Source organism: Salarias fasciatus, chromosome 1 (assembly GCF_902148845.1).
Source record: "Salarias fasciatus chromosome 1, fSalaFa1.1, whole genome shotgun sequence".
In the NCBI taxonomy this organism is placed as follows: domain Eukaryota; kingdom Metazoa; phylum Chordata; class Actinopteri; order Blenniiformes; family Blenniidae; genus Salarias; species Salarias fasciatus.
In genome coordinates, this window is record NC_043745.1 from 15,062,577 (window position 1) to 15,076,388 (window position 13,812).

General features: G+C 39.5%; 2 protein-coding genes across 2 annotated transcripts in view; both read right to left on the reverse strand.

Annotated features, from left to right (window-relative positions):
* Window positions 1–932: 932 nt before the first annotated feature.
* On the reverse strand, window positions 933–6,689 carry wdr93 (WD repeat domain 93). The gene is made up of 15 exons (XM_030094273.1): window positions 6,639–6,689; window positions 6,008–6,209; window positions 5,769–5,833; window positions 5,590–5,672; window positions 5,423–5,504; window positions 5,092–5,170; window positions 4,703–4,859; window positions 4,430–4,500; window positions 4,054–4,140; window positions 3,821–3,952; window positions 1,867–2,074; window positions 1,727–1,787; window positions 1,475–1,631; window positions 1,145–1,331; window positions 933–1,056 (listed from the first exon to the last, which is right to left on the reverse strand). The coding sequence occupies exons 1-15, from the start codon at window positions 6,687–6,689 to the stop codon at window positions 933–935; spliced, it is 1,746 nt and encodes a 581-aa protein (XP_029950133.1).
* Window positions 6,690–9,364: 2,675 nt separating this feature from the next.
* Window positions 9,365–13,812, reverse strand: part of LOC115392061 (RNA polymerase II elongation factor ELL-like) — a 29,009-nt gene continuing 24,561 nt past the window's right edge. Inside the window, exon 12 of the mRNA XM_030096566.1 lies at window positions 9,365–12,187. Coding sequence (XP_029952426.1) covers window positions 12,077–12,187 — 111 coding nt within the window. The 3' untranslated portion in view covers window positions 9,365–12,076. The remainder of the gene's footprint in view (window positions 12,188–13,812) is intronic.

A 13,812-nucleotide genomic window follows, 5' to 3' on the forward strand; every position in this document is an offset into this window, starting at 1 on the left:
AAGTAAAAATGAGCTACTCGTGGACAACAAAGTGAAATTCACTTGCAGAAAGGCAGCTTTATCCTCAGAAGAAGTCAGACAAACAGAATGTTATTGAGAGAAGATAAACTGTTCAGGACTTCATCTTATTTTCACTGAATCAGGAGGAAAGTTGTGCGTGATAGTCAGATTCATACAGTACAAATTAATCCAGAGAAATTCAGTCCACATGTGTGAACACTCTCCAGAGATAGTATACGTACATAAAAAGACAGTATGTCCAGCCAAATGGACAAAGTGTTAAAGCTTTGTCAACAACACCCAAACCTTTGGCCTGATTTTTTATAACAATGTTTCCTGCTGACAGCAGAATGTTTCCCCTTGGACAAGAATGGAGTCTTCTGTTTCCATTGTTTGCTCTGTCCGTCTCATTTATTAACAAAACACATTTATCAAGCTATCTGGACCAGTTTCAGAGTATTATAGGACCCTGAGACAGTATGATGACTATATGACACCTCTGTCAGGATTAACTATTTAAACAGGTCGATATGGGAGAAACTGTGCACATATGACTCTTAAAACAATAAGATATGGTAATCACTGGACTGAATAAAGAAATTACATATTCTGAAAAATATTTTACAAAATTATCAACATATCTATCTATCTATCTATCTATCTATCTATATATATATATGTATGTATATATATATATATATATATATATATATATATATATATATATATATATATATATATATATATATATATATATAAATTATTTAGTCTTTTAAACACAGAATTGTAAAAAAGAAAATAAAGTATATATATGTAAAACACGTGTGTTACGGTAAGCAGAAGCACCGTGGTTTGTGAAGGACAGCAGTTCTGTAAAGGTGGTGGGGGTCACAATAAGCTAAGATTGTGCCACAGTGGGTCTGCGTAAGCAGTCATTTGCTGCCGTTCGTCGGCTGCCTGACGCTCTGCTGCCTTTGTTGAACAGTCACTGCTGCTTCCTGGAGCTGCTCCCACGTCTGCCTTAAACTTCTGTTCCTTTCATCCACAGACAGAACTCTGCGGGGAAAAGCAGGAGAGACGCATTTAATTTCAGGAATCAAATTTTGGAAATGCTACACAGTAAGTTCACAGGGTGAGGGCAAACCTCTGCTGCAGGTAGAGGTTGCAGGCTTCCTCCAGCGTGGCATGGCTCAGCGCTGCCTGTTGTAGCGGAGGGTGTGGAAGTGGACCCTCATACTGCTCGATGATGGCAGAGCCTTTAAAATGGAAGCTCAGGAGCTGACTCTGGCTGCCCTCTTTAGAAGAGGCAGTGCAGCTTTTCTCTGGGTCACCTGGGCGGGAAGAGGAGACCTTTATTCACATCATTCATTCTGACATTTTCTGAATGTCACGCCCTTAAGGAAAATCAGCTGTGACTCTCATTATCAATACTTTTCACTTGCAGCAGACTGGTGGGGGTTTCCGGTGGTGTTACCTCGTATGAAGAGACTTTGCTGTACGGTGTTCAGCGCATAAACCGGGTTGCAGGGAGTTGTGATCAGATGGGTTGTGGGAGGAGTCAAGAAGCACACCGTCCTGTTGCCAAGGACATCTTGGAGGAATATTTTCCCATTCATTTGTACTACTAGTGACTATTGAGTCAAGGAACACACAAAAGACATTTTAGACAAAACAAAAGACAATATAACTTATTGTATATTTTAACTAATAGATCCAATGTTCCTACCAAGCCCTGCAGGAAAGGCACTGAGATAATAGTGATCGGGATGTCCCCGGGGTCTTTTGGCCTGTATATTTAATAACATTTTGTTTAATAAGGAAAAAAAATTCAAGCGTAAACATTGAAAAATGTTGAACTGTTTCAACCTTCCAGACAGCTGCTTCGTGCAGGATTTTGTCCCTCTTCCCATTGTGACGGTGTGAATTGCTCCACTTTTACATAACACCAAGAGACAGACCTTGTCTGCAGTAAAAATGTGTGAATCATCAGCCAACAAAGGCCAAAAATCCACAAACTGCATTCTGAAGAAGGCGCTGTTTGATGTCGGCTCCAGTACCACAGAGAGAGGAGCCCCTGAGGAAGAGACAAGAAAATGACGCAGTGAGAAACGCAAACATGCTTTAATGTTGTTGATATCACAGACCCCAACAAGAAGAAAAAAAAACCTCAGCGTGTGTGTGTGTAACACATATATCCACAAGCTTCGACGTGTGTCTGTCTGCAGACTGATAGAGATAAATCATCACCAGGCAGGGAAGTTTCTCTCAAGGCAATCCTAAATGTATCGCACAGCTAACTGAGAGCTTGACACGATCCACTGAGCCGTGTATGAAACGCTGCAATAACAGGATACTTTTGAAAGATGTCAGTATGCATCACTCCTGGGAAGGAAACTGACAATTTCTTTAAAGAGTATGTTTGTCAGACCGAGAGAGAGCAAATTAAGAGGTATTTGAAGGTTCCACACTGTCAGCATCTTCATAATTGTGTGTTTAACTGTATGCCACACCTCAGAGTTTATCTAAGGACACTCGATATTTTAACGTCAATTTTAAACACATTTGTATATCATTTGCACATGATCAAGCATGTTGTAGAGCATTAGAGTGACCAAACTTAATAATATCCCACCATCTCCATCTATTTATTAGATTTCTGTAAGAGTTGTTCCCTCATCTAGAATACCACTGCTTCATTAAAAAAATATATCATTTGCAAAAAATAAAAAAGAAAAAAGAAAAAGAAGGAAAAAAAATCTTTTTAATGTGACTTAATTGGACACTGGTCATATGACATATGTTTGAGAACCTGTGTACAAGTTTTTGCTCAATTCTTTTTTTCATAGTTTGAATATGTATTCTCCAAGTTGAATTAATCAGAGAAATGATGACATAACTATAATCGTGTGATTTATGAGCATCATCGATTTACAGATATTTGTTGGAAAGAAACAGGAAGAAATGTTGGCAAAAGGGTTAAAAAGTTACATTCTAATAAAGGATTTGAGTACAAGATGTCTCATAGACCATCAATCTTGCTGAGCTGCCAAAACAAACATAAAGCACAGGCTGGAGTTTGGTTTACACAAACAAAATCAAACAGTCAACATTTGCCAGTCCATATCATATTGGATGAATCACCGAGGCGTTGGGATGATCACAGATCAACGGAGCATTAGATCAGTTCTACAAGAGATGAGTCACACCACTGCAGTGCCAGTCCTTGATGGCATTCACGCTAAGCTTGGAAAAATATATATAGATATTCAAATTGATCCCTTGTGTGGAAATGATTTCCCCGCATTTAATTAACCTAATCTCTAGGAGCGGTGGGCTGCCATGGTGCCTGGAAGCTGCTGGGGGTCAGTAGTTTGTTATATAAAACAAAACAAACAAAGCGTCATTGGGGTGACTGTATGGAACAGATGTGTCACATTTGCTCATCATGCAGTAACAACCAAGCCTGCTCACCTCCACCTCTGATCGATTTTGTAAGAAAAACACAGAACTGTATGTGTGATACAGTGTCGCATGCCAAAGAGAACCTTCATTAGTTTATCATATTCAATAAGATGATCCAGCAAGATCAAGCTCACATATGAGGAAATACGTTTACTAGAAAAGATTAATCTTAACAACCTTTTCTGTTGTGATCTTATCAACAAAAGTAAACATTGTGATTAGTTGCATTTAACTACTGTTACTTAATCAGTGTTAATTATATTTGTCAAGTGACAAATGAAAGTCTCCAGAATGCCTTCAGCGAGGTAAAAGCATGATGAAATTTGATGAAAGACACCTGATAATGAGATTTACTCACCTGACAGCCTGTCACACACACATACTAAAGCATCACCAAGCCCCAGAGCTACGTAGCGTGTGCTTCGACTAACAGCCGAGCAGAGGATTTCATTTGCATTTGGCCATACCACATCTGGCAAAGGTTCCACATCTGCAAAGAAAAGGGGTGTAAACTAAATTATACCACCCATTGGAGAGTTATTAAAATGTGATTTCGAGTGGATTAAGCCCAGGATGAGTATAATATTCTACCTGCTTTGGTCTTTGGTGTTCTTTGCAGGGAATATTGGAGAAGATTATGACTTCCACTCCACCACACAGCCACAGCAAGAGGAAATCCTGCATAGGAAAGGTCAGAGAACGGCATCAATAGAAGCAGGATCTTCATCCAGACCTGAGCGGGTGTGATAAGGAGCTGATTGGTGAATATTGGGCTGGTGAGTTCATTAGCTGAACTGTAACCTTGTGCATGTAAAATGGTAAATGGATCAGGTTGTTCACGTTAAAATAAACAGATCCTGATTATTATGGAGAATGAGAAAATGCCAAACATGATGAAGATAAAATGTTAGCATGTTGAATTAACATGCATTACACAGACCGGCATTACAATAACAGTGGCACAGACCTGGCTGATAATCTGCTTTAGTTTCACCAGTAAACTGACCGCATGGCAGAAGGAAGTGCTGGGTGCAACGCCTGCAAACAAACAAGAAAAAAAAAAAGAAAAAAAAAGAGACCAGAATAGCGTTAGATGAAACAAACAAAAACAAAAGGAAAGTAAAGTAAGACAGTTGTGGCACAGATTCCAGCTTTATTTCCCATCTGAAATCCAAAACAAAGCTACTGAAGCAGCTCATCCGTGAAGTGCTGGGTTGTATTTGTATACACTCTGGTGCACCTTGGGCTTTTATTTGGTTCCTTTGTTTCCTCAGCATCTGTTTTGCAGGACTGCTTTTCCCATCGACGGCTGCTGCTCCTGATTACGTCCAAAGTCAAACAGTGCATCATAAAATCTGAGGTCTGAGCGATGTCGGGCTCACCGTCAACTGGCTTCCCTGTGAAACCACAGACACAAGCAAACGCAGTGACTTTACTGAAATACTACCTGGTACTGAGGCTGAATCTATTTTCATATGTTTATCATAAACAGGAAAACTCAGCACACACAGACACATGCACAGCCCCTCCCACACCATCACCTTCACTTTGATTCACACAGCAGATTGCTGATTTGTTCAATCACACCGGTGTTATTGATCTGCCTCTCTATTCTAGTTAAATGCATACCTGCAGGAATTTTTGGTGGCTTGATTTTAATCACCATGGTAACAGAAGACCATTTGAAGTCTCCAGTTGGCTTTGAGTCCTGAGAATGTAAAGAGATGTGTAAAAAAAATCTGGCAGCTGTTTTAAAGGGATCATCTATATTAAATCAGGAAAAAAAAAATAGATGAAAACTTGAAAGCAAAACGTCAAATACAGCACAAAGATAAGCTTCATCTTAATTATCACAGAAAGGCAGCTACCATGACAATAAAAGATTTAATCTTAAAGGTCTTTCCCAGGCAGTAAGCCGTCTAATACACTGTCAGTGTGCAATTAAATTACAGTTCATTACCTGTTCTTGTGACCGCATAAGCTCTAGTTCTTTCAGCCACAAACCTGATGGGAACTGATAGACCTCAAGCCAAGTAGTGCCGCTGCCTGATGGGAGACATGAATTGATGTAATTCTGTGTCTGTATGGGAAGCTTTCAGCTGAAATCACTCGATAAAAAAGTCTAACTTACAGCTGACTGAGGCAGCAGCATACCGTCCCCCTTCAGTGAGCTCAAATGCCAAACAAATGCTCCTCTTGTTGATGTCTTCCTGATATCGGTTTGAGTTTTATATTGTTTTGCTCATTAGTTCAAAGCACAGGCCTGCAAACAACAGCAAGGACTTTTGAAGTGTATTGATACATACCATGACGTTGATGACGCTGAGGAGGTAAATGGAATCAAAGTGTTGTGCAAAGACTCTGGCCACGCCTGTAGTGGAAGATGATTTAACTTATGAGGTGAGTTCAAGTTTATTCGGGAATCAGTTTCACTTTAAAAATAAATGTCAATGTCTATCTATCACCCCTTCAATACAGAGGTGGGCTGACCAGTAGAACAGAAAGTGCAGATGTACTTTGTGTTGATCAGAGGCTGACCACTCACCCATATCATCAACAGTGCCCAGCAGATAGGTGGACTCAGCTGCTCTGGTCATCTGAACAGAGGTAATTTCCAGTCTGTCCTGCAGCCACTCTGCAACGCGCATCAAAGTAGACGCACACCACACAGACAAGCCCCGAGCGTGACCCAGACAAAGGAACCTTCCATCCTCTGAGCATGCCAGGCAGTTTGTGTTCTCTGGAAGCTGATGGACACAAGCCACAAGATCCCACCATTACATTGAAAAGATTTATTTATTTATTTGTACAATTTGTAGACTGGTTTAATAACCATTTTTGCTATGGATTCTAACCATGCCTGCAGTCTTAAATTACAATTTTTTTTAATTATTCTGAAGAGAAGAGACGCAGCTCCACTAACATATTTTTGACATTATTTTTAATATTTTGTCTGCATGTGTATGAATGATCTTGGTCATTTATTATCAGAAAAAAACTTTCATGTTTAGGTTTATGGGAAACTTTTTAATACCTGTATAAAGACAACAGATGAAAAACACTCACATTTACAACAGTGTTAATGAATGTGTACTTTACCTGTTTAATTTAATCAATGAAATGATAAACAAAACAAAACAAAGTCGGGCCTGAAGGTTTTTATCATTTTTTGGTACCTTTGTCACAGATTGCAGCTTCACTGTTGATAGTTTGTCTGCTGCTTCCATCTTTGGTTCACCTTTTGTGCTGAACCTGACATCCAAATAAGCAAAGAGATGTTAATTCCACAGGAAGTCATTTGTATTTTGGTGCCCCACTAAACCCGAGAGCGTTTATATATCGTGTATGCTGCTTCATTTAGGTCAGACTTGCCACACACACACACACACACACACACACACACACACACACACACACACACACACGTAGCACAGTACGCACACACAATGACGAGAGTTGCGCACGTAAATTAGTTTGGAATAAAGAAAACAGCGAACCATAGTTTCACCGCGTCATATCATAATCCATCCAGTTAGAATACTGCTGTTCTCACCTTCCCAATCCATGAATGAGCTTCCAGACGTTTGCCACGGTTGTTATGACAACGGGGCCGTTTTAAGGGCAACTGCGCATGCGCCTGATCAGCCAGCCCCGCCCACCCCAAGAAGTTGTACACATCAGTAAATCAATATACATACACACACACACACACACACACACAGATTGTCTTCAAATCCTGAATATTCTTTGGTGCCCTCTGGTGAACCCTTATCTTTAGTTCTTTCCACAAATGTTCGATCGGATTTAAGTCAGGTGATTGACTGGGCCATTCTAACACATTGATTTTCTTTTTTTCAAACCATTCGAGAGTCAACTTTGCCGTGTGCTTCGGATCGTTGTCCTGTTGAAAGGTCCAGCCCCGTCTCATCTTCATCATCCTGGTGGATGGCAGGAGGTTCATCTCAAGAATTTGCCGATAGATGTTTCCATTCATTGCTCCTTCAATTATATGAAGTCTGCCAGTACCACGAGATGAGAAACACCCCATGCCATGATGTTTCCACCACCAAACTTCACTGTTGGTATAGTGTTATTTGGGTGATGTGCAGTGCCATTTCTCCTCCAAACATGGTGTGTAGTATGACAGCCAAAAAGTTCAATTTTGGTCTCATCTGACCAGACAACATTCTCCCAGTATTCCACAGGCTTATCCAGATGCTGTTTAGCAAACTTTAGACGAGCTTCAACATGCCTTTTTTTGAGGAACGGAGTCTTGCGGGCTGAGCGTCCATAGAGGCCATGGCGGTGGAGTGCATTGCCTATCGTTTTCTCTGTAACACTTGTACCTGCTGCCTCCATGTCTTGCTGGAGTGCTTTCCGGGTGGTCCTTGGCTCTTTGAGAACTCTTCTGACCATCTTTCTGACTCCCTGGTCAGAAATCTGCGAGGAGCTCCTGTGCGCGGCCTGTTGATGATAAGGTGATGCTTCTTCCACTTGCGGATAATGGCCCCAACGGTGCTTACTGGAATACTCAGATTCTTTGAGATAAGTCTGTAACCAGTTCCATTCTGATGCTGAGCAACAATCAGGCTGCGAAGGTCTTGAGAGAGCTCCTTGCTTTTACCCATCATGAGATGTGTCTTGTTTGACTACTTGGTGAAAAAACAACCTGTTTATAGGGCCATCAATTAGCACTAACCCAGCTGATGTTGGTTGCACTACACACACACACACACACACACACACATATATATATATATATATATATATATATATATATATATATATATATATATATATATATATATATATATATGTATACACACACACATAATCTTTAGTTTCATCTTTAGTTTCATCTATGCTGTGAGCGGTCCTTTTGTGTTTTTGTCTTTTTAAGTGCAATAGTAACTTTTAAGAATATAAATCAAACATAATTTAAAATTGCTTATTGTGATGGGGAAAAAAATCAAACAGCTACAGCAAATGTTGAACGAATCTGTCCATGAAATTAAATTGATTGAATTCCAATCCCGACTTTTTTTTTTAAGTATTACTAAGGTATTCATAAAATAGGTGAAAAGCTAACCCTCCTCCATATATCTTGATGTTACAAAATAACACAGGGTGTGCATGCTCAAGGTTTTCTTCATCATAAACTCAGACCACCAGCACATCATCTTTCAAACATTAAGGAAGAAAATGTTAGATGTTATTAATCAGAGTATAAAAGTCATGATGTCTTCTGGGTCACACAGTGGAGCAGCGGTTAGCACTGCTACATACCTGATACAACTCCATGTTTGGAGGAGTTCCACTTTCTTATAAATCATTTGTTGAGGGTGAATGACAAGAGTAAGTTGCTGGCATGTGTGACTGTGCGTCCATCTATCCAGAGCGTATGCTTCACCCATGGTTAGCTGGGAGTGGCTCCAGTCACTCACAGCTGCAAGTTGGTAAAACAGTTATCACAGAATGATGGGTAGATTAAAAGGGAATCTCGATGATTCAGTCTATCTAGCTTTGCAGCTATAAATGGTTATATTTCATGCAGATCTTGAACAAATTTATTTAATGCTCAATTACTGAGTAACATGAGACCCAATATGGCAGAAAGCCCAACACACACTGCAGCTGGACCTGACAACACTGTTCCAATCGATTTATATTTGATATAAAACAAGACTGCTTTTTAATCAGTTATTTGATTTTCAGCTGTTGAAAGTGCTGGAGATTTATGTTTTCAGTTTTTTTTTCAGAACTCCAAACAAGTCTTATAAATCACTGATATAAGTATCCACTTCAGCTTTATTTGGAGAACTCCACACATGCAGAAATCACAGTAAGCAAACAAAGACATGAGTCATCAGCTGCCTGGAAATGTTCAAGAGCAAACATAAACAAAACTTCTGAGCCTGGAGATAACTTTGATATTTTTATTCTTTTGAAATTTTCAGAACAGCACAGAAGAAGGTACACATCTGGAGATGAAATTCATGGTGCGTACTCTGACTCCTCTGTGACCGACGCCTGTCCCTTCAGCGGAGGCGCTCTAGATAGAAACACATACTGTACACACAAGCTGATGCTTTGCAACTGCTCCTCCATGTAATAATAATGATGATGATGATAATAATAATAAAATCCCAAACACCTTATGAACCTGTAGATTGTGATTAAGAATGACAAAGAAGAATAAAATCCATTCAATGATTTTGTTTAAAATGTGTGCTAAACAAGTGATTCATTCGCCAAATATATAATTATAGGCTCCATCAAATTATTAACGCAGAGATAATTATGATCTTCAACCATTTGACTCGAGTATTCATTTTCTTTTTAAAACCTTATAATTACCATCCACTGCTTGAAAGAGATTGGACAATTTCACCTGGAAAATGATCATTTTTGTGCTTCAAATGTTTCAGAAACCACTGGAAATACTCAGAGAAAGAGATGAGATGTCAGTATGAATATCAGCAGCAGAGAGAAGTCAGTGATATTCTAAGTGATAAAATACCTGAACATTTAACTTAATTACAAAAAACAAACAAAAAAAAAAAAAAGTACCAGAAGGATTATGAGTGCAACAGATGAGAACGCCACCTCACTGAGCCCTAACAACATGTTTACATCACGGATAAAGAGGCAGACAGAGCTACTGTTGGCATCATTGCAATGGTTGGAAATGTGACAGTTAGCAGGGATATAAGGCAGATAATGAGATGTGTGTGGATTATGACTCCTTGAAATTGGCAGTTTGAAGATCTTGTACTGTAAAAGTGTAATCTTAAGGCTTCAATGTCACCGACTGTGAGACAACATTCAGTACAAAAACAAAAGCAAAAAAGAAAAAAAAAAAGCCACAATGAACAGTTACAATCTGCATGGGCTCTGATTAGTCACACTGGAAACTGAAGGCTATGAAACCATCCTGGATAGTGTTATCAGATACACAGATACCACAATTAGATGAAATGTGGACAAAGTTGGAGCTTCCTGAAATCAAAGCGTGGAGGGCCGAGCCTGAAATCATTCACTTCACAAGAGTTTAGAAGCATTTCTCAAACTCTCAAAGAAGGATTATCATGTAGTATAAATAACAAACAAACAAACAAAAAACAAAACTGTACAATAATAGCGTACCAGCATCCTTTGTGTCTGGTACCAACTTTGGCCTTCTACGTTAAGTGTACATGTGAACAATGGAAAACACAGCTCATGTGCTGGGAGTCATGGCTGCTCTGACCTCTCTCTGCAACGCGAATCCATTCATATTCAAAGGCCTCAAAGGCAACCTTTACCCCGAGGGTCTCGACGACTGCACCCAGACAAAGCCAAAACACAAAATATATTAGGATACCTTTTTATCTGCTCACAGCCTCTCCCCCCTCACTCCCCCAGCAGCTCTGATACAAACACTTGAACCTAGCAGGACTGAATGCTACAAGCTGAGGAAAGCAGAAAGGGAAAATGTCTGAAAAATAAATACATCAGTAGCTTTATGCAATAAAAGACACTTCTTTCCAGTGGGTTAAAAATACTTAAAACTAGTCTCTCTGCTCGAGTAACATTGTTGAAGCGTTTTGGTCCATTCACCAGTCGTTCAAATCAAAGAGAGATGTGGTTAATAAATACTAAAAATACACACAAGTGCATTTGGGAGAAGGAGCAATCCCTCCACCCACTGCAGCAGGTTCTGGATGTGTTCAACCAGTTGATTAATTATGTATGCTCATTAGATCCAGCTGGTTCAAAAGAGCCCCAGTTGAGTGCGTGAGCTCATATGCTCCATTCAGAAAACACCACGTACCCGATCAATTAAGGAGAACAGCGGGAGCCTTGTAAAGGTCTTTGTTGGACAACGTCCTGACGAGGGAGAATTATCTTCTCTCTAATACAGAATAAACTCCGTCCGTGGATTCCAATCAAATCTTAATGCAGTTGTTGCTTTAAACTGATCTTTTGGAGGAGACTGTAGTGGAAACAAGTCATAATCACACCATAATTGCATAATAAGTCCAAAAAGTTAAATGTGAGATGACATTTGCTGGACTGCTTCAAACATTTACTATGGATGAGAAAACTTTGATATGGAAAAGAATGTCCACTTTAACATCTCTTGAGGTCTTCATGATTCATAGAGGGAAGAAAATGCATGAATGAATGAAGTGTTGAGAATCAAAAACAAAGTCATTGCTATCTTTGACGTATTTCCCACACAGCAGCATAAACTGACTCCGGTTTCCACAAGGATGACAAACTATGAAGGAAGTCGTCTGTCTTGGCAAGTCGATGCACGCATATCTCCTTGAAGCGACCATTATGCATTCATGCCTTCTCCTTTGGACTTTTCACTCAATCAGAAACCTCTAAAAAGTGATAACTTCAAAACAAAGTGGCGTAGAATGTCCAGAGTGAAATCGGTTAAAGACTGAACATGATTAATGCTCACAGCATCATCTGCGCTCCACAGAGCAGCCTGTGTGGATTCCTGCCAGTGCATTCAAAGCCTTTTAAATCAGTCTTGTGTAAAAACGCTTTGTCTGACACTTAGCAGAAAGAGTATCTTCGTATTAAAAAAGAAAGGAAGGAAAAAAGAAAAGACTGAGTGCTACGAGGGAGCCGTAGAAACATCATAGTCTATGACGCGTTGTTTGATGTACGCCAGTTTCTCATGGAGATACTCGCAGCGTTTCTTCTCTTCCCGGTAGCCTGGGAACTTCTGTGAAGAGAGAAGAGGGGTTCCGGTTTATTCTTCACACACCTTTAAATAGACTGCCCTTTGAACATCTCTCATTAATGTGAATTATCACAGCTCATCATAAGTGCACCGCTGGAGATCACAGAGCGAAGCTTTTCTCACATTAATGCAAAGTGTGGACAGAAGAGCTCCACTGTCACACGACGCCACCCAGTCCTCCACAGAATGCTGCGCCTCTTTTCTGGGCCCAACGGGCAATTAATGTTTGATTTGTCAGATTTATCTTTCTTCTATCATGAGGAATAATTTAACTGTTGGAATCAAGCATGATGTGCAAGTTAAAGTTATTACACTTACAGTCTCTCATTGAAGCTCACTTTAGTCACCAATAAATTTATAAGCACAATTTATATCAATTTTACAATCTAATGCCACTAACAGGGAGAAAAAAAACCCTAAAACCAATGCTTCAAAAGTCATCTTGAGCCCAATATTTCCTCCTGCTACTATTTGAAGTTTTGTGAAATTGTTTGAATACTTTAGATTTCAACAGATTATGAGAATTTCAACCTGTTGGTTCAAGTGATAAATCCCAAAAGTCATGGATTACTTTACATTCTGATTCAGAATCTCAAATCAAATAAAAAACTTTGAATATAAATTTAACATCTAGCCAGCACACATGTTCAGGACTTCATTTACAACATCCATGCAACCAGCCTTCAGTCACCTCAGGGCAGCTGGGGTTTCAGGGCCTGACTTTATTCAGCTTTCCCTCAAGTCAATTTAATGTTATTAATAAACTCAACCAACTGGTGTGTGGACAGTGGCGGGAAAACCTGTATGAGAACAGGAAGAATGAATTCTTATGTCACTAAACTATCACAAAGCAGCGGGAACAATGGATCATTCATCTGAATAATGGTGTAACTTGAATAACGTGTTCCACGACGTCTGTGCACTGCAAAGCCAAGACTGGCAACCGTTTGTATCATTCCAGTTTCTTCCACAGCAATAACTGAAAACTGATGTTTGCACTAGAAATTACAATTTTAACAATCATGCAAAAAGACAAAACTTAAGTATCCTGTGGAGTTTTATGTACTGCAAGTGACAGTTTTCGTGTTGTCAAACATATATGCCCAATGCTGCAAGTATACTGTAACATACACAGGACATTGTTATAGAATGCAGAAAATACAGTAAACAACAGGACAAAGGTAATCAATGGTGTTTATCATATCTTTTATAGAAAACCACAAAGAAATATTTCCAGTTAAAATCGATTTAAGTAGGAAACTGTGGCCTTTGTAAGTTCAATGCTGTTCAACAGGTCTCACTGTGTTATGACGTTAATCTAATCTGACTTTAAAGATATCGACACTGAGGGGTTGGAATCTTTCAAGGATTTAATGAGTGTCCTTTAATGGGTTTAAGATCAGCTGCTTTTAACTCCATGTCAACGAGGTTGCAACTGCCTGGTCTTGATGCATGCAACTATTGTTTTTTAACTCTCCTAAAGATCGTCTTGCTTTCATTGTGGACGTGCCACAAACAAACTGTCATCTAACTAAGATAATGTTAAAATCTTCAGCCGATGTGAAGGAGGTGGGAGCTTATTCAGAGCACATATCTGCACTACAATA